The 19,829-nt window shown below is 40.8% G+C and overlaps 1 protein-coding gene across 1 annotated transcript; it reads left to right on the forward strand.

Annotated features, from left to right (window-relative positions):
- Positions 1-1,510: 1,510 nt before the first annotated feature.
- Positions 1,511-14,963, forward strand: LOC131128735 (protein sax-3). The gene is made up of 13 exons (XM_078789292.1): positions 1,511-1,773; positions 5,172-5,349; positions 5,425-5,576; positions 6,988-7,141; positions 7,218-7,410; positions 7,519-7,613; positions 8,681-8,867; positions 10,511-10,608; positions 10,684-10,837; positions 10,919-11,037; positions 11,913-12,080; positions 12,194-12,307; positions 14,780-14,963. The coding sequence occupies exons 2-13, from the start codon at positions 5,229-5,231 to the stop codon at positions 14,821-14,823; spliced, it is 1,599 nt and encodes a 532-aa protein (XP_078645418.1). The 5' UTR covers positions 1,511-1,773; positions 5,172-5,228; the 3' UTR covers positions 14,824-14,963.
- Positions 14,964-19,829: the final 4,866 nt, after the last annotated feature.

Genomic DNA, 19,829 nt, shown 5'->3' on the forward strand with positions numbered 1-19,829 from the left:
ATCTCCATATCTCTATTTTATGCTGATATGGTGTCGATAATTATGGGACATCCCCAATAATACACTTTGTCACCTATAACACAAAGCAGCAAATGAAAATATCCAAACAGACCCCAGATCTGTGGATTTTCATCCCCATAGCCAGTCGCTGCAGTACATTTTTAGCACCAGAGTACAAATATGATGCTTTTGGACCAAAGTGTGATGCTGCTGCAGCTCCTTTTGGTGCATTTCTGCGTTTGATGTCGTCCTCCCCCCCAACAATGTGACATTCTGCTCACCGAAGCCGTCTTTGTCTGCTTAATTAAAATCACCCCTCGCAGCATAGATTATAAAATCGGTGCATTTGTACTTTCAATTTCCATGCCATTATGCCGAACGGAGCGCCATTTACATTTGCAAGGCTCCCGGTGTGCAGTGGGAGCTGGGGGCACGGGGGGGTTGGTACACACACAGTGTAGACAGAAAAGTAAGCATGAAAACGAAACAGTTTCAAAAACACGATCTATATAAGATGGCCGTTCCTCATTAACCCACATTTCCATAGCAAAATGTGCCAAGTGCACTTTCACTAATGAGCTCAAGTATTGATTGGCTGACACTTTGGATAAAAGCACCAAGTGGATCAAAGGTCACCAGTGGATATCTTCTAGGGCTTTTAAACACTGAATTTAGACAGATCTATAATGAAGTGCATTTGTCAAGTGGGAAGTAGCTCAGGTAAGCACACAAACACATCAATAGGCTATCAAATAGCCACAATATTGCAATGAGCAAAGCAAATGCACACAATGACATTTTTGTTGCATTCACGGCACTCAAATGCTGGGAAACATGATCAAAAACAATAAATTATGATAAATAAGCAATAATAACATTCATTCATTCATTCATTTTCTACCACTTTTTCCTCACGAGGGTCGCGGAGGGTGCTGGAGCCTATCCCAGCTGTCTTCGGGCGAGAGGCGGGGTACACTCTGGACTGGTCGCCAGCCAATCACAGGACACATATAGACAAACAACCATTCACACTCACATTCATACCTATGGACAATTTGGAGTCGCCAATTAACCTAGCATGTTTTTGGAATGTGGGAGGAAACCGGAGTACCCGGAGAAAACCCACGCATGCATGGGGAGAACATGCAAACTCCACACAGAGATGACCGATGGTGGAATTGAACCCTGGTCTCCTAGCTGTGAGGTCTGCGCGCTAACCACTCGGCCGCCATGCCGCCCGCAATAATAACATAATCATTCTTAATGACAAATAAGTTAATACATTTGCCATAATACGAATGGTGAAATCATTTTAAAACTCTTTAAAAAAGTACAGTTATTTTAATTATTTCAGATTATATTGTCACAATTTAATTCAGTAAAGATGATATTTTAATGAATCCTTTGATATGAAAATGACCTATTAATTTGAAAATCTCCATATATTACTGTCCCGGAGAAAGTAAACTTGTCTTTTTTTATTTCAATGTATTGAGGTTTGTTAGTTTGATTCTTTTTTTTTTGGGCGGTTGGGGGGTGTTCATCTTTTTTTTATCATGAATTTATCCATTTTTTTTGCATGTGGTTCTCTTGGTGCATAAAAGAAGCGCTCACAAAGGAGAGGTGTTTTTGTGCTTCATTACAGCTGTTGCTGCTTTGAATGAGTGTGTGTGTGTGTGTGTGTGTGACAGCTGTTTGTGTGTGTCCTCTCCTTGCCGGAGTGCATCAGGGGGTTGCAGCACAGACGTCGCATGCAAGGACACAAGCAGTAGAGTAAGTATGGAACTTGTGTTTTCATGATGTTATTAGTGTATTACGTGGTATTATTCACTCCACGCGCTCTAACAGACGTGGGTAGCGCAGGCACAGGTGCACATAGTTGCAGAGAGTGTCGGGATGCAGGATGTTTGCTGAGCATCAGGAGGAAGGCGATAAGAAGACGTTATTGACATGCAAAAAGGTGTCAATGAGGAGCCGTGTGAGTCATACGGTCCGAGCAGGCACCCATTATCAGCCAGGCAGAGCAGCTGAGCATCAATGCTGCATAGTAAAACCAGTGTTGTATTGCGTGGGGCTATTGGTGACACTTTTTGTGCATCAGGACGTCATCAAAACAGATTTCTGACATTTCGTGTGTATGAAGCTGACATGAAATTGACTTGACGTGTCAGAAAAATGACAGTTAAAGAATTTTCTTCTATTAACACATGCATTCATTCATACAGCATCTACTACAGGGGTGTCCAAAGTGCCGCCCGGGGGTACATTTGAGGCTCGCGCCTGTTTTTTATTGGCCAGCGGTGCATTCTAAAGATATGACTGAAGAAAACTATAGTATGGACGAATCAGCAGTAATTTGTCAAGAATAGAGGCAAAAAATAAAATAAAATAAAATAAAATAAAATAAAATAAAATAAAATAAAATAAAATAAAATAAAATAAAATAAAATAATAATATAAGGAAAAGTAACCAAATGTTAGTTGAAAAATGTTGAAATTAAAAAAAATTCTACATTTTAGTGTTATAAGAAACATAATTTTTGTCAAATTAGGTTATGGAAAAAGTTCAAGTGTTCCGAGAATAAAATCAAAATATTATGAAAATAAAATCAGAATTACGAGAAGAAATTTTACAAGAAGAAAGTTGAAGTAGTAGAACATTTTTAAAAAGCAACAATGGAAAAAACAGCTTTCATTTTATAATAATAAAGTAAAAATATTAAGAGAAAAAATATTATGATGTCACTTTCGGAGCATCGAGTTCAAGCGTGTCTTCTTTTAAAAGTCATATTATTATAAGAAGCAAACAAAATAAAGTTGTCAAAAAAATATCAAAATATTAAGAGAAAAAAGTCGTGGTCTAACCAGAAAAAAATATTATGATGTCACTTTAGGAGCATCATAATATTTAATATTATATTATATAAAATTATAATATTAGGAGTTGTCATCAAGCATGTCATCTTTTAAAAGTCATATTATTATCAGAAACAAACAAAATAAAGTTGTCATTTTTGTCAAATTAGGTTACAGAAAAAGTAAAAAAAAAAGTTCAGAGAATAAAGTCAAAATATTATGAAAATAAGGTTAAAATTATGAGAAAAAAACGTACAAGAAGAAAGTTGAAGTAGTTGGAAACATTTTTTTAAAAAGTAGCAATGGAAAAACACAAATGTAATTTTATGACAATAAAATCTAAATATTAAGAGGAAAGAGTCATAGTCTAACCAGAAAAAATATTATGAGGAAAAATAACGTCACTTTAGGAGTTGAAAAAAACAGCTGTCATTTTATGACAATAAATAAATCAAAATATTAAGAGAAAAAAGTCGTAGTCTAACCAGAAAAAATATTATGATGGCACTTTAGGAGCACAGAGTTCAAGCGTGTCATCTTTTAAAAGTCATATTATTATCAGAAACAAACTAAATAAAGTTGTCATTTTTGTCAAATGAGGTTACAGAAAAAGTACAAAAAATGTTACAAGAATAAAGTCAAAATATTATGAAAATAAGGTCAAAATTACGAGAAAAAATGTACAAGAAGAAAGTTGTAGTTGGAATTTTTTTTAAAAAGCAGCAATGAAAAAAACAGCTGTAATTTTATGACAATAAAATCAAAATATTAAGAGAGAAGAGTCATAATCTAACCAGAAAAATATTATGAGGAAAAATAATGTCACTTTAGGAGCTGAAAAAAACAGCTATCATTTTATGACAATAAATAAATCAAAATATTAAGAGAAAAAAGTCGTAGTCTAACCAGAAATAATATTATGATGTCACTTTAGGAGCATAGAGTTCAAGCGTGTCATCTTTTAAAAGTCATATTATTATCAGAAACGAACAAAATAAAGTTGTCATTTTTGTCAAATTAGGTTACAGAAAAAGTACAAAAAATGTTACAAGAATAAAGTCAAAATATTATGAAAATAAGGTCAAAATTACGAGAAAAAAATGTACAAGAAGAAAGTTGAAGTAGTTGGAAAATTAAAAAAAGCAGCAATGGAAAAAAAATATGACAATAAAATCAAAATATTAAGAGAAAAGAGTCATAGTCTAACCAGAAAAAATATTATGAGGAAAAATAATGTTGGGCGGCACGGCGGTCCAGTGGTTAGCGCGCAGGCCTCACAGCTAGGAGACCAGGGTTCAATCCCACCCTCGGCCATCTCTGTGTGGAGTTTGCATGTTCTCTTTTTTTTACCCGGTTTTCTCCGGGTATTCCGGTTTCCTCCCAACATTCCAAAAACATGCTAGGTTAATTGGCCACTCCAAATTGTCCATAGGTATGAATGTGAGTGTGAATGGTTGTTTGTCTATATGTGCCCTGTGATTGGCTGGCGACCAGTCCAAGGTGTACCTCACCTCACGCCCGAAGACAGCTGGGATAGGCTCCAACACCCCCGCGACCCTCGTGAGGAAAAGCGGTAGAAAATGAATGAATGAATGAAAATAATGTCACTTTAGGAGCTGAAAAAAACAGCTGTAATTTTATGACAATAAATAAATCAAAATATTAAGAAAAAAGAGTCACATTCCAACCCGAAAAATGTCAAAATGTCATTTTAGTAGATTCATCCACTCACTCGTTCATCATATGATGCATCCATTCACTCATGCATTCCTCCACACACTCATCATCCATTCACTCACCTGTTCCATCATCACCCATCATCTAACTCACTCACATATTCACTCATGCATCATACAGGAACCTATCCCTCTTGGTGTGCATCATGTGATCAACCCAATCATAATCCATCACCGAGTAGCCAGAAGTAGTCGCGTTGTCGTCGCGTCGTATACTTGCAGCCACACACACATTGATGCTGAATGGGATGAAAGTCTAATGGATGACTACATCAGGGACAGAATAAATGGCCGTGCTGCCATGCTGCCGTGTGGCGCTGTGACCAGCATGAAAGCATATAGGCGGATCAGACGCTGGGAAAGACAAGTACAAAGCCGTCCAGTGTCTTTTCATGTCACTTTCATCGAGTGGTGGACCACAGCACAGACCTCATTCAGAGATAGGCTTGCTGCGAGGAGGTCACACTCACCTCCTAAATAGGAAGGAAAAGGGGCATGCACGTTGAAGCAATAACCGATGAAACTCCCATGAACTTCTTCTTGTTTTGCATGTTTGCCTGCTGACACGTCCATCTGAAGTCTTCTGTCCAAGCTGACAAGACAATATGGCTGAAGCCGCACGGTGGTACCCAGTAGATGCTTCCAGTGGAGTTCTGGAGTAGGATGCACATCTGCGTGCCCGCTGGCTTGCCTCCACAGATGATTCCCAACCTCTGCTTGGTCATCCTGTCCAGTTGGACAGTCTCGTCCCAGCCGGGTGAGTCCATAACAGCCCTCCGCTGTGATCTCCATGTTAGCAGGACATGATGGCGTCATGTGTGCTGTTTGCCAGGTTTGGAGGACGTGTTCTTCAGTCCACAGGATCAGACTGTCAAAGAAGGAGAGGACGTTTCCTTCCGGTGTGTATCCGGTGAAAGCTCGTCTCCGGCCAGCATCCTCTGGCTCAAAGATGGACACATGGTCACCACAGGGAAGCAGATCCAGGTAGGTCTCACCAAGCTGATAACGCCGTGTCAAGTTTTAGATTGGCCATACAGACGGTTTGGACTGACAACCGGACAGACTGACAGAGGGTTGGATGGATGGATAGCCGGACGGCTGGAGGAACAAAGTGACGAATGGGTAAATGACCGGTGGGATGGATGGGTGGACAGATGGATGGACACAACCGGTTGGACAGATGGCAGGACAAATAGATGGATTGATTGGACAGACTGACTGCTTGGATGAACAAATGGATGGATGCATGGACGGAAAATGGGATGGACGGACTGACTGCTTAGATGGACAAATGGATGATGCATGGACAGAAAAGAATCTGTGAGATGGACGTATGACGACTAGACGGGTGGGCGGATGGACAGATGGATGGACACAACTGGTTGGACGGATGACAGGAAAAATAGATGGATGGATTAGACAGACTGACTGCTTGGATGGACAAATGGATGCACAGACAGAAAAGAAACTGTGAAATGGACGTATGATGACTAGACAGGTGGGCGGATGGACAGATGGATGGACACAACCGGTTGGACGGATGGCAGGACAAATAGATGAATGGATGCACGGAAAACGGGATGGACAGACTGACTGCTTGGATGGACGGGTGGTTGGATGGACGGAAAAGAAACTGTGAGATGGACGTATGACGACGAGACGGGTGGGCAGATGGACAGATGGACAGATGGATGGACACAACCGGTTGGACGGATGGCAGGACAAATAGACGGATGGATTGGAGAGACTGACTACTTGGACGGACAAATGGATGGATGCATGGACGGAAAATGGGATGGACAGACTGACTGCTTGGATGGACAAATGGATGCACGGACAGAAAAGAAACTGTGAGATGGACGTATGACGACTAGATGGGTGGGCGGATGGACAGATGGATGGACACAACCGGTTGGACGGATGGCAGGACAAATAGATGAATGGATGCACGGAAAATGGGATGGACAGACTAACTGCTTGGATGGACGGAAAAGAAACTGTGAGATGGACATATGACGACTCGACAGGTGGGCGGATGGACAGATGGATGGACACAACCGGTTGGACGGATGGCAGGGCAAATAGACGGATGGATTGGACAGACTGACTGCTTGGATGGACAAATGGATGCACAGACAGAAAAGAAATTGTGAGATGGACGTATGACGACTAGACGGGTGGGCGGATGGACAGATGGATGGACACAACCGGTTGGACGGATGGCAGAACAAATAGATGGATGGATGCACGGGTGGACGAGTGGTTGGATGGATGAAAAAGAAACTGAGATGGACATATGACAACTAGACAGGTGGGCGGATGGACAGATGGGTGGATGAAGAAATGAACGGTTGGCTGGACGGGTATATCATTTGTAAGGCATGTTTCTCCTCAGGGTGAGTACGGAGGTGGCCAGCAGAAGAAGACGTCAGGTACACTTTATCTCCTCAACGTAAGCTTAGAGGACGATGGAACGTACGCCTGTGTGACACACAGTCCTTCGCTAAACATCAGCAAGAAGAGCCAGCCGGCCAAGCTCACTGTGCAGGGTAACTTGGGTAACCACTGATCCATCACATACCGAGTCCACCTACAGACCGAGAACCACCACCATCTGTCTCCCAGGAGTCCCTCGCAGACTCAGCATCACACGGGGCCCTGGCAACACCACTGTCGCCGTGGGAACCGAGGCCTCCATGCACTGTGCGGTGCGAGGCTTCCCTGTTCCTGTGGTGCACTGGTTCAAAGACGACTGCCTCCTGACAAAATGCTCGGCCTCGTTCAGCCTCCACGACAACGGGCAGCTGCTCACATTCAGGTTTTCAACACACAACACATCAACTACTCTTTAGCGAACATTTACTACAATACTGTGTTTTACTCAGATATTCGCCGTCTTAGCCACAGTTTTTTCATCCTTGTCCAGGAATGTTAGCAAGGAGGATGAAGGCTTCTATCACTGTGAGGCATCAAACCCGAGAGAGACCATTAAGTCGCAGGCAGCCTTCCTTCTTCCAGCTGGTTTGTGTCCCGACATCTTCAATAAATACGCTGTTCCCATTAAAGAGCTATACTGTATATTGGACTAGCTGACTCATCCAAACAGTGACAGCATCTTCAATAACTACGCTGTTCCCATTAAAGAGCTATACTGTATATAGGACTAGCTGACTCTTCCAAACAGTGACACCATCTTCAATAACTACGCTGTTCCCATTAAAGAGCTATACTGTATATTGGACTAGCTGACTCTTCCAAACAGTGACACCATTTTCAATAACTATGCTGTTCCCATTAAAGAGCTATACTGTACGTATATTGGACTAGCTGACTCATCCAAACAGTGACAGCATCTTCAATAATTACGCTGTTCCCATTAAAGAGCTATACTGTATATAGGACTAGCTGACTCATCCAAACAGTGACAGCATCTTCAATAACTACGCTGTTCCCATTAAAGAGCTATACTGTATATAGGACTAGCTGACTCATCCAAACAGTGACAGCATCTTCAATAAATACGCTGTTCCCATTAAAGAGCTATACTGTATATAGGACTAGCTGACTCATCCAAACAGTGACAGCATCTTCAATAACTACGCTGTTCCCATTAAAGAGCTATACTGTATATTGGACGAGCTGACTCTTCCAAACAGTGACAGCATCTTCAATAAATACGCTGTTCCCATTAAAGAGCTATACTGTATATAGGACTAGCTGACTCTTCCAAACAGTGACACCATCTTCAATAACTACGCTGTTCCCATTAAAGAGCTATACTGTATATTGGACTAGCTGACTCTTCCAAACAGTGACACCATTTTCAATAACTATGCTGTTCCCATTAAAGAGCTATACTGTATATTGGACTAGCTGACTCTTCCAAACAGTGACACCATCTTCAATAACTACGCTGTTCCCTTTAAAGAGCTATACTGTATATTGGACTAGCTGAATCATCCAAACAGTGACAGCATCTTCAATAAATACGCTGTTCCCATTAAAGAGCTATACTGTATATTGGACTAGCTGACTCATCCAAACAGTGACAGCAGCCATCTTTAAACGTGTTTGTGATGCGCTAGCAGAGATGGACTGGACCTTCATCCAGCAGCCCACAAACGTGACGGCGAGGAAAGGCGACAACGTGACCGTGTCCTGTAGGCCGCCGTATAGCAGACCACCGGCCAGGGTGTCCTGGTTCAAAAACATCCACCTCCTACCACCCACAGATCACATCAATGTGCTCCCTGGTGGAGATCTCCTCATCCTCAGGTCAGAGGGAAGAACTTCATACACATACATATAGAGTAGTTACTGAGGAACTAAGGCACATACATTTAAAGTAGTTACTGGGGAACTAATGAGTAGAGTAGTTACTGAGGAACTAAGGTGCATACATTTAGAGTAGTTACTGGGGAACTAATGGGTAGAGTAGTTACTGAGGTACTAAGGCACATACATTTAGTGTAGTTACTTGGAACTAATGAGTACAGTAGTTACTGAGGAACTAAGGCACATACATTTAGAGTAGTTACTGGGAACTAATTAGTAGTTACTGACAAACTAAGGCTCATAAATGCAGAGTAGTTACTGAGGAACTAATAAGGAACTAATGAGTAGAGTAGTTACTAAGAAACTAAGGCTCATACATTTAGAGTAGTTCCCGAGGAACTAATGAAGAACTAATGAGTAGAGTAGTTACTGAGGAATTAAGGCTCATAAATGTAGATACGTTACTGAGGTACTAATGGAGTAATGAGTATTGTAGTTACTGAGGAACAACAGCTCATGTATGAAGAGTAGTTACTGGGGAACTAAGGAGGAACTAAGGTACATACATTTAGAGTAGTTACTGGGGAACTAGTAAGTAGAGTAGTTACTGAAGAACTACTGATGAACTACTGAGGAACTACTGAGGAACTACTGAGGAACTAATGAGGAACTAATGAGTAGAGTAGTTACTAAGAAACTTAGGCCCATACATTTAGAGTAGTCCCCAAGGAACTAATGAAGAACTAATGAGTAGAGTAGTTACTGAGGAATTAAGGCTCATAAATGTAGATACGTTACTGAGGTACTAATGGAGTAATGAGTATTGTAGTTACTGAGGAACAACAGCTCATGTATGAAGAGTAGTTACTGGGGAACTAAGGAGGAACTAAGGTACATACATTTAGAGTAGTTACTGGGGAACTAGTAAGTAGAGTAGTTACTGCAGAACTACTGAGGAACTACTGAGGAACTACTGAGGAACTAAGGCACATACTTTTAGAGTGGTTACTGGGAAACTAATGAGTAGAGTAGTTACTAAGGAACTAAGGCACATACATTTAGAGTAGTTACTGGGGAACTAATGAGTAGAGTAGTTACTGAGGACCTAAGGCACATACATTTAGAGTAGTTACTGGGGTACTAATGAGGAACTGCTGAGGAACTAAGGCACATACATTTAGAGTAGTTACTGGGGAACTAATGAGTAGAGCAGTTACTGAGGAACTACTGGGGAACTAAGGCACATACTTTTAGAGTACTTACCAGAGACCTAATGAGTAGAGTAGTTACTGAGGAACTAAGGCCCATACATCTAGAGTAGTTACTGGGGAACTAATGAGTAGAGTAGTTAAGAGTAACTAAGGTCCTTACACTTAGAGTAGTTACTGAAGAACTACTGGGGAACTAAGGCACATACTTTTAGAGTAGTTACCGGGGAACTAATGAGTACAGTAGTTACTGAGGAACTAAGGCCCATACATGTAGAGTAGTTACTGGGGAACTAATGAGTAGAGTAGTTAAGAGGAACTAAGGCCCTTACATTCAGAGTAGTTACTGGGGAACTAATGAGTAGAGTAGTTAAGAGGAACTAAGGCACATCCAGGGTCAAGGTCGCGTGTTTAAAGCTTTATTTTATTGCGCAGTGTCCAAGAGGAGGACAGCGGGAGCTACTTCTGTAGAGCCGCTAACATCCCCCTTCAACGATTGGTCACGTCCAGAAGAGCGACAGTGTCAGTTCAAGGTACTACGCTGATTGGGATCCACTGGGCCCTTTCTGTTACAATTTTGTGTGACATACTGTTTTTTAATTGAGTAGCCGCTCCGTCAGTGCGACTGTGGCCTCACACTTTAACGGTACCCCTGGGGGGTCGAGCGTCTCTGCATTGTCAAGCGTCAGGTGAACCTTCTCCTGCCATCAGCTGGGTTAAGAGTGGACGTTCTAAGCAGACGGGGGCCAAGATGGCGCTAGGGTGAGTTCAGCGCTATGATCTTATTATTCAATGAAGTATAAAGTTGTACACTACAGTCAATGAGGTTTTTTCATCACCCAGAATGAGAAATACGACCCTCCACATTGAGTCGGCTCGTAGCTACGATGAAGGCACGTACACGTGTGAAGCCAGCAACGCGCTCGGTCACAGTCGAGCAACAGCTACGCTCACGGTCGCTGGTAAATTTGGACAAACCACAGTTGAACTGTTATCCTTACCCGCACACATGATGCCACGTATCAGGATCACATATTCTGCCTAGCAACAAGTGATGTCGCTAGGAATTATAGTCATTTTTTGATCCATGAATGATATCGAGATATCAGAAATTGCGAGGTGGACAATACAGTACATTGGTTTTAAGCAAAAAAAGCCCATATCAGACATCCCTAAAAAAGCGATTTTTTTGGAACATTATGACTTTTTTCTAATAAAGTACTTTATTTTCAAATTCACATTTTTATGAATAAAAAAGTAAAAAAGTAAAAAATAAAAAAGTAAAAAATAAAAAAGTAAAAAATAAAAAATAAAAAATAAAAAATAAAAAATAAAAGATAAAAGATAAATAATAAATAATAAATAATAAATAATAAATAAATAATAAATAATAAATAATAAATAATAAATAATAAATAATAAATAATAAATAATAAATAATAAATAATAAATAATAAATAATAAATAATAAATAATAAATAATAAATATGTATCTATTCTATTTATATCTTGACATGATTTTTTTCCCATAAAAAACTCAAACACATTTTTATTAATAATTCTACTGTATATTTTATACAGTAGAGTACAGTATATAGCAAAATGCCATTATTTAAAAAATGTATTGAAACATATTTTTAGGACTAATCCTACACGTTTATTTGTCAAACGTTTCCTTTTAATTCCTTTAACTTCTATTGACTTTTTCCCAACACTATGACCATATTCTCACATATTATGGCTTTTAAAAAATGTTACAAATAAATTCTAAAATCCTTCTATAGATGTTTTTTAAATATTCCATGACTTCCCCCCTCCTCCTCCTCCTCCTCCACAGTGAGTCCCATCATCGTGACCTTTGAGGGTCAGGTGACGTGCAAGCTTGGGACATCAGTGGTCCTGCCTTGTGCCGCGGTGGGGGTACCGCCCATCTGGTACAACTGGACCAGGGGCGAAGCAGAAACGAAGCCCCCCATCGCCACCGTTGACAGGAAACACATTGATAGTGAGTCCCTTTACAGCGGGGGGTGTCCAGACCTTTTCCAAATTGAACTTTAATGTAACATGAAACTGCATTGCAAGTGATCAAGCTGTTGACGCCTTCTCGTCTCTGAGCAGGCGATGGCGCTCTGCATCTTTCTGATGTGCAGTGGTCAGACGCCGGCAAATACTTTTGCACTGCAGAGAACCGAGCGGGACGTCAGCAGAGACGTACCGTCCTCACCGTCACGGGTATGTTAGCAAATCACAGTGACGTCGCTCAGCACTAATGAACAAAGAACACGCTAACAGTTTGAGGCTGAATGCCAGTTAGCGTTTGCAAAAAGTTTCTCGTTGATGGAGTCTACATGGTGCACTTCCCTCCTTCCCTCCCTCCTTCCCTCCTTCCTTCCATCCATCCTCAGCTGACCATCGCCTGCTGGATGGAGGGCAGCAGACAAGGGTGGTCTTGTCTGCCGTGAGTAATGACCCGGAAGTGACGCGCCTGTGTGGCTTGTTCAAGTGTGCTACGTGAAAATATCGCTGTTGTTGTATGTTGAGTGCTTCTCTAAACGTGTGTGGCTAACTGCATTTGCTGCTTTTGTGGCAGCTTCGCCTTTGTTTCTGAAGCAAAGTATTGAGACACAAACTCAATTAGACCCCTAATTAGTTACTTAATTCTTAATTTTAGCAAGATATACTGGATGACTGCTTCCGACATTGCGGGGTCACTTTAGAGCAGGGGGCGGGGTCACCATCTCATGTACTCATTCCTGATCCTATCCATCCTGGTCACTCCCAATGAGAACCTCAGCATTTTCATCCTCATTCTAGCAAATGTATAATTTTGTATGTCGACTTTATTGTAGCAAATGTACAACTTTTTATCCCGTAATTTATGACTTTATTCTAGTAAATTTACTACTTTTTAATGTGTAATTTATGACTTTATTGTAGCAAATGTTCAACTTTTTATCCCGTAATTTATGACTTTATTCTAGCAAATTTACTACTTTTTATCCTGTAATTTATGACTTTATTGTAGCAAATGTTCAACTTTTTATCCCGTAATTTATGACTTTATTCTAGCAAATTTACTACTTTTTATCCTGTAATTTATGACTTTATTGTAGCAAATGTTCAACTTTTTATCCTGTAATTTATGAATTTATTGTAGCAAATGTTCAACTTTTTATCCCGTAATTTATGACTTTATTCTAGCAAATTTATGACTTTATTCTAGCAAATTTACTACTTTTTTCCTGTAATTTAAAACTTTATTCTCGCAAATTCACGACTTTTTTCCAGAAATTTTTACGACTTTATTCTAGCAAATTTAATATTTTGTTCCTGTAATTTACCACTTTATTCTAGCAAATTTACTACTTTTTATCCCATAATTTACGACTTTATTCTAGCAAATTTGCTATTTTTGTCCTGTAATTTACAACTTTATTCTAGCAAATGTCTACTTTTTACCTGTAATTTACAACTTTATTCAAGCAAATTTAGTACTTTTTATCCCATAATGTACAACTTTATTCTAGCAAATTTACTACTTTTTATCCCATAATTTACGACTTTATTCTAGCAAATTTGCTATTTTTGTCCTGTAATTTACAACTTTATTCTTGCAAATGTCTACTTTTTTCCTGTAATTTACAACTTTATTCGAGCAAATTTTGTACTTTTTATCCCATTATGTACAACTTTATTCTAGCAAATTTACTACTTTTTCCTGTAATTTACAACTTTATTCTAGCAAATTTAATATTTTGTTCCTGTAATTTACCACTTTATTCTAGCAAATTTACTACTTTTTATCCCATAATTTACGACTTTATTCTAGCAAATTTGCTATTTTTGTCCTGTAATTTACAACTTTATTCTAGCAAATGTCTACTTTTTACCTGTAATTTACAACTTTATTCGAGCAAATTTAGTACTTTTTATCCCATAATGTACAACTTTATTCTAGCAAATTTACTACTTTTTATCCCATAATTTACGACTTTATTCTAGCAAATTTGCTATTTTTGTCCTGTAATTTACAACTTTATTCTTGCAAATGTCTACTTTTTTCCTGTAATTTACAACTTTATTCGAGCAAATTTTGTACTTTTTATCCCATTATGTACAACTTTATTCTAGCAAATTTACTACTTTTTCCTGTAATTTACAACTTTATTCTAGCAAATATACTACTTTTTCCTGTAATTTACAACTTTATTCTAGCAAATGTACAACTTTTTATTCCGTAATTTGTGACTTTATTCTAAATTTACGAGAATAAAGTCCCGCCCCCTCCACATGCCCAAGGCTAACGATCACTTCAGTGCCCCCTGTTTCATAGCTGTCATAGCATTTAAATTTATGACTTTATTCTCATAATATTTTTTAAAGTACTATTTTTCTCCAAATCACAGATTATTTTAATTCTCCGTTGTGACCGGCATTGCCTGAGACAGCTATGGGACGGGGGGAAACTTATGTGACCTTTGGTCTTGAGCAAAGATAATATTATGACTTTTTTGCTCAAAATCTCAAATTCTTGTGAACTACCAACAAAATTCCTTTTACATAGCGTGACCTGCATATATTATATTTTCACAGACCAAATCCACATTTTCTTCACTTCCTGGAGGTGTCCCAATACCTTTGTTCAAATTATGCACTCTTTTCTTTTAAATCCTGAACTCCTCTTTCAATGTTTTGATCTTATAGAGCAACAACGCAAGCAACAGGTCACAACTTCCTCTTCCGGCTGATGCCAAGAAGACACGGCGGGAAGAGCACACCATGGCCAACACTCAGACAAAAGCAAGCGCCTCTGAGATAAATACGCCTCCTGTGGTCCCGCCTCCAGTCCCTCACATGCAACCTCCCATGCTGCCGCCTCCTCCCTATCCCAACTACCAACTCCTCAGCACTCGAAAGCCTCTCCTGCATTCCAGGAACCCACATCAACTTCAAGTAGGGGAGACATTGTCCAGCTCAGAAGGTCCTGATGGTCACAGGATGGAATCTTTCCAAGGACGTTTACTGACTTTTACAACACAAGCCCACCTGCATCCCCCGAATAGCCCCGTTTCTCAAACCGACCATCCACCCCTGATAGGAACATCTCTCTTTCCCAAGTTCCACTTGGCGCTTTCACCAACACAGCATCCCGAATCCCAAATTCCCAGCCAAGCCACAAGCAAAGCATCCCAAGATACACCTCATACAGACTTTAGCTCATCGTCTCCTCCGACAGAATCTACTCCTCCTGTCTCCACCCATCCTCCCGACTCCTCGACACCGGACCCCTTGGAGAATTTCAGTCAGTTAAATGCTAACCAGCCTCAGCAGCGCCACCCGGTGGAGTCGTCCAAAGCGGAAGACGAGGAGCCGAGGAACACCTCTCAGTCGCCTATGACCAGCAACCACCCTCAGTAGGTACAACACAGAAAACCTCATTGGTCATACAATCCACTGGGGTTTTTCTACTGGGAATAAGGTTACTCTTAAGAAGGGGTGTCCAAAATGCAGCCCACGGGACATTTGCGGCCCATGGCGACACATAGAATTTAACTATAAGTATAATTTAATTTATAATTTAGGACAGTTCTAGCCTTCCTCTTGTGTTAGCTTTCTGGTATCATCTCTTATGTTAATGGGTCGGTTTTGACCCGTGTATTAAATCAGCTATAAAATACACTAAAAATAATAAGTTACCATCACATTTGCTTCTCATCTCTTGGTTACCTTCTTAGGCTTTCTCATCCATGAAAATGTTGTCTTTTTGTCTTTGAAGTTACAGCGTGACCCAGCAGTCGCCGTCATGGCTGCCCGTCTTGGAAAAACACGACATCCCCATCGTGGTGGGAGTGGGCGTGTCGCTGGCTTTCATCTTCATCACCGTGGGCTTCTACTCTGTGGTGCAGAAGAATGAGCCGGCGCCCACGAGCCGCGCAGGTCGGGAACCAAACGACAAGAGTAAACACGCCAACATGAGCTGGGGATGATGTTGTGCTATACCCTGCTCAAATTCTTCCTCTTTTCCTTGACAGCACAGAGGAACCTCGGCGTCCCCATGCGCCACGCAGAACGTCGAGCTGCAGGACGGACATATGAAAACAGGTCAACACCAGACCACTTGAACTGTCCTAGCCTCAGAAGCTCCAGTATTACAATGCTGGTGTGTGTATGTGTGTGTGTGTATGTGTGTGTGTGACGGCTGCAGAGCCTTCGAAGATGACGAGTGCGTGGCGGTGATCGAACACAACTCCAACCCGTCCGACACCCGAGCCAGACCTCCAGGACTCAGCCTGGTCACGGTGCAGATGGAGCCCACGTGTGAGGACCTCCAAGAGGAGGCGCAGCCTCCCGCTCGAGGGGACAACCGCTCGGTTACCGTGGAGACATATCCTGAACCAATTGTGGACACAAAGGTTGGACATTTAGTGAGCTCCACCAAGCATGATTGTTTATATATTTTAGTTTAGCTTTACTTACTTCCCCAAAACATAACAACACCTTAAATGTTGATGCAGATCGTGGAAATCTTGTGAAACCGCTGATCCGTGCAGGATGGCAGGCAGGACTCTTCTTCCAATTCTACTATCAACCAGATAAATACATATATATGATAAACGAAAGAGACAGGTGTCGCTTGTTTGTAATTGGTTCCAAACCGCCAGATGAGATTCAATGTTAATAAACGGAAGATTTTCATCGTTAGATCATAGAAAACCTGTTTTACAGATATAGTTTTTCAAAAAGAGTTCAAGGTTCCCGCACACTGTGTCGCTCTCATTCATTAGTTTATTTAGATAACGTTTCGGTTTCCGTTTGACCTTCATCAGACATATTATCCCATCTCCGCCCGACACACATATATGTATGTCCCCGATGGGTGCAGGCAACCAATCCGGGGACTTAGGGGGCGACCTGTTTTGATGAGTATCACCTGTCAAAGGGCAATAACATTCATTTAACAGGTGTACAGATTTTAAAATAATATGAAAAACATTTTTTTTATACATAATTCAATTCAGACCCGAATTCAATCCCACCCTCGGCCATCTCTGTGTGGAGTTTGCATGTTCTCCCCGTGCATGCGTGGGTTTTCTCCGGGTACTCCGGTTTCCTCCCACATTCCAAAAACATGCTAGGTTAATTGGCGACTCCAAATTGTCCATAGGTATGAATGTGAGTGTGAATGGTTGTTTGTCTATATGTGCCCTGTGATTGGCTGGCAACCAGTCCAGGGTGTACCCCGCCTCTCGCCCAAAGACAGCTGGGATAGGCTCCAGCACCCCCTGTGACCCTCGTGAGGAAAAGCGGTAGAAAATGAATGAATGAATGAATTCAAACACAACACATAAACACATGTACAAATAGGGGCAACCATGCCAATGATTTAAAAACAGTTTTATGATTTTTTTTTTTTTTATAAAAAATCAGTAAATACTCAACATCTTTTATAGAAAGAGGAGGATGGGAGGAAAGAAAACCCAAGCTGAAGCTGAGATCTCTTTTTTGCAGTATGCCCAACAGCCCCCGGACAACTCAACAGAGGCAGAGGGACAGTCGGTCAAAAAAAATATGCCCGATGAAGGTCAAACGAACCGAAAATATTATCTAATTATATTATCTATTATCTAATTATTATCTATATTATCTAAATAAACTAATGAATGAGAGCGACAGTGTGCGGGAACCTCTTTTTTAACACTTTGTTGGCTATGCCTCCTTCCTACACATCTTCAGGTGTGCCGAGACTCTGCATTCACTCTTGGAACAGATATAGTTTTTAACATTATTAGAGCCCTGCAGACATGAAATAACACGCCTATATCACTTTTACACTCCTTTACACTCTTATGCTACAGGGACTTGAGACGGCTGCCGGCTAACGAACTAACAAGCTAGCCTTGAATGTACCGTATTTTCTGGACTATAAGTCGCTCCGAAGTATAAGTAGCACAAGGCCAAAAATGCATCATTAGGTAGAAAAAAACATCCATAAGTCGTACTGGAGTATAAGTGGCATTTTTTGCGGGTAATTTATTTTCCAAACTACTTGACCAAAACAGACATTACGTCCTCTTGGAAGGCAAGTTCTAACAATAAAAGAATAGAGAACAGGCTGAATAGGTGTAAGATATGCTAACACAATGCTTATTCAGCTACACCAAAAATAAACATGAACAGAAAAGGTGTCCAGTTTTTATGGACGATAAACACTTTTTTCATTTATAAGTCGCTCTGGAGTATAAGTCTCAGGAACAGCCAACTTATGAAAAAAAGGGTGACTTATAGTCAGGAAAATACTGTATTTATTCTAAACTTAAGAAGCCAAAAACATACCACTTCCACATGGGATGGGAGGAGAACTTTTGTTTTCCACTCTATTGTGTTGGACATGCCATGGCTGACTTCATGCAGTGTTAAGGTAATGTCTCAACAATGATGTGCCGCCTAGTAACAGGAATACTGCATATGACTTGAGTTTCAAACTAATAATAGACCATAGTCTACTGTCAAACAGCCATTATTGATTACTTAATTAATTAATTTCTGGAAAACCGTGATAAAGCAAGTGATAATCATTCCGGATGTAGGTACTAAAAAAATATATTCATTTTGACTTGAAAACGTAACCAAAGTTAGCCTAGCAGTTTGAAAAGCGGTTTTCTTCATTTTTCTCCAGCTGCTGCACCTCCACTTTTTGTTCTGTCCTAGATTGACCCCTGTGTGGAGGAGGAGAAGGCCTGCGGTCCTCCCAGTCCTCCCAGCATTCAGCTGCAGTGCGCGGAGGACTGGCACAGTAACGCCGGGGACAACCACAGCCTGTGCCAGGACACCTTGCCACCCCCATCATCCCCTTCGCCGTCGCCCTCTCCACGCGATGCCGGCCTGCGCTCCTCTTTGTCACTGCAGGGCGCCGAGTCGTTGGTGGCGCCCATCCACCACAGCCTTAGCATCTCACACGGGAACGCGCCTCTGATGCTCTCGCACCACGTCTCCCTAGGACAAGCTACAGTGGCGGTGGACGTCCACATTTACCCTGCGGCCACGAGCGCTCAGATCAATTCCACATCCACTTTCACATCGTCAATCGTGCCACGTTTTGCTAACAGCCAAGACACAGAGAAGGCCAGGCTTGATCAAAGCAAATAAACATTAAATGCACAAAAACAAAACAAAATAGATAACAACAATACATCCGGCACTTTAGTTTTTGAAGACAAGACACCTAGCATAGAGACTAAAATCTTATTAAAGACTTAAAGACTTTGTACATGGCGCTTTTTGACATTCTTCACTTTCAAATACAAGTGTAAAAAGAAGTTAGCCAACTTTCACTTCCATGAAGAGTGAGAGCTATCTTAAAGGGGACACATTATGTTCATTTTCCCACAGTTTGTATTAAGTTGAGCAGCTACACACAATAACCCGCACAAAAAACTTTATAGATCTTCCAGAATCTGCACCTATTCCAGCTGTATCTACTTGGATTTCTGCTTCCAGTTAAAACTGGAATGGTCTGATTTAATTTATAGACACGGCCATGTCAGGAAGTCCGCCTCTCTCTGACATCACAAAGGAACTGTTTTACCACGGAAAACCGGGCCTATTTTGAGCCATCCCAAACTTCTTTCAGGGCCCATTATCTGAAACTGTGGCATGGTTTAACACCAGAATACAACATTCTAACTACATTTAAAAGTCAGAAAAGTGGAAAAAGCATAATAGGTCCTCTTTAACAAAACGAGTCTTGACACAT

Source organism: Doryrhamphus excisus, linkage group LG3 (assembly GCF_037039965.1).
Source record: "Doryrhamphus excisus strain RoL-2023G ecotype Guam linkage group LG3, RoL_Dexc_Guam_v1.1, whole genome shotgun sequence".
Classification (NCBI taxonomy): domain Eukaryota; kingdom Metazoa; phylum Chordata; class Actinopteri; order Syngnathiformes; family Syngnathidae; genus Doryrhamphus; species Doryrhamphus excisus.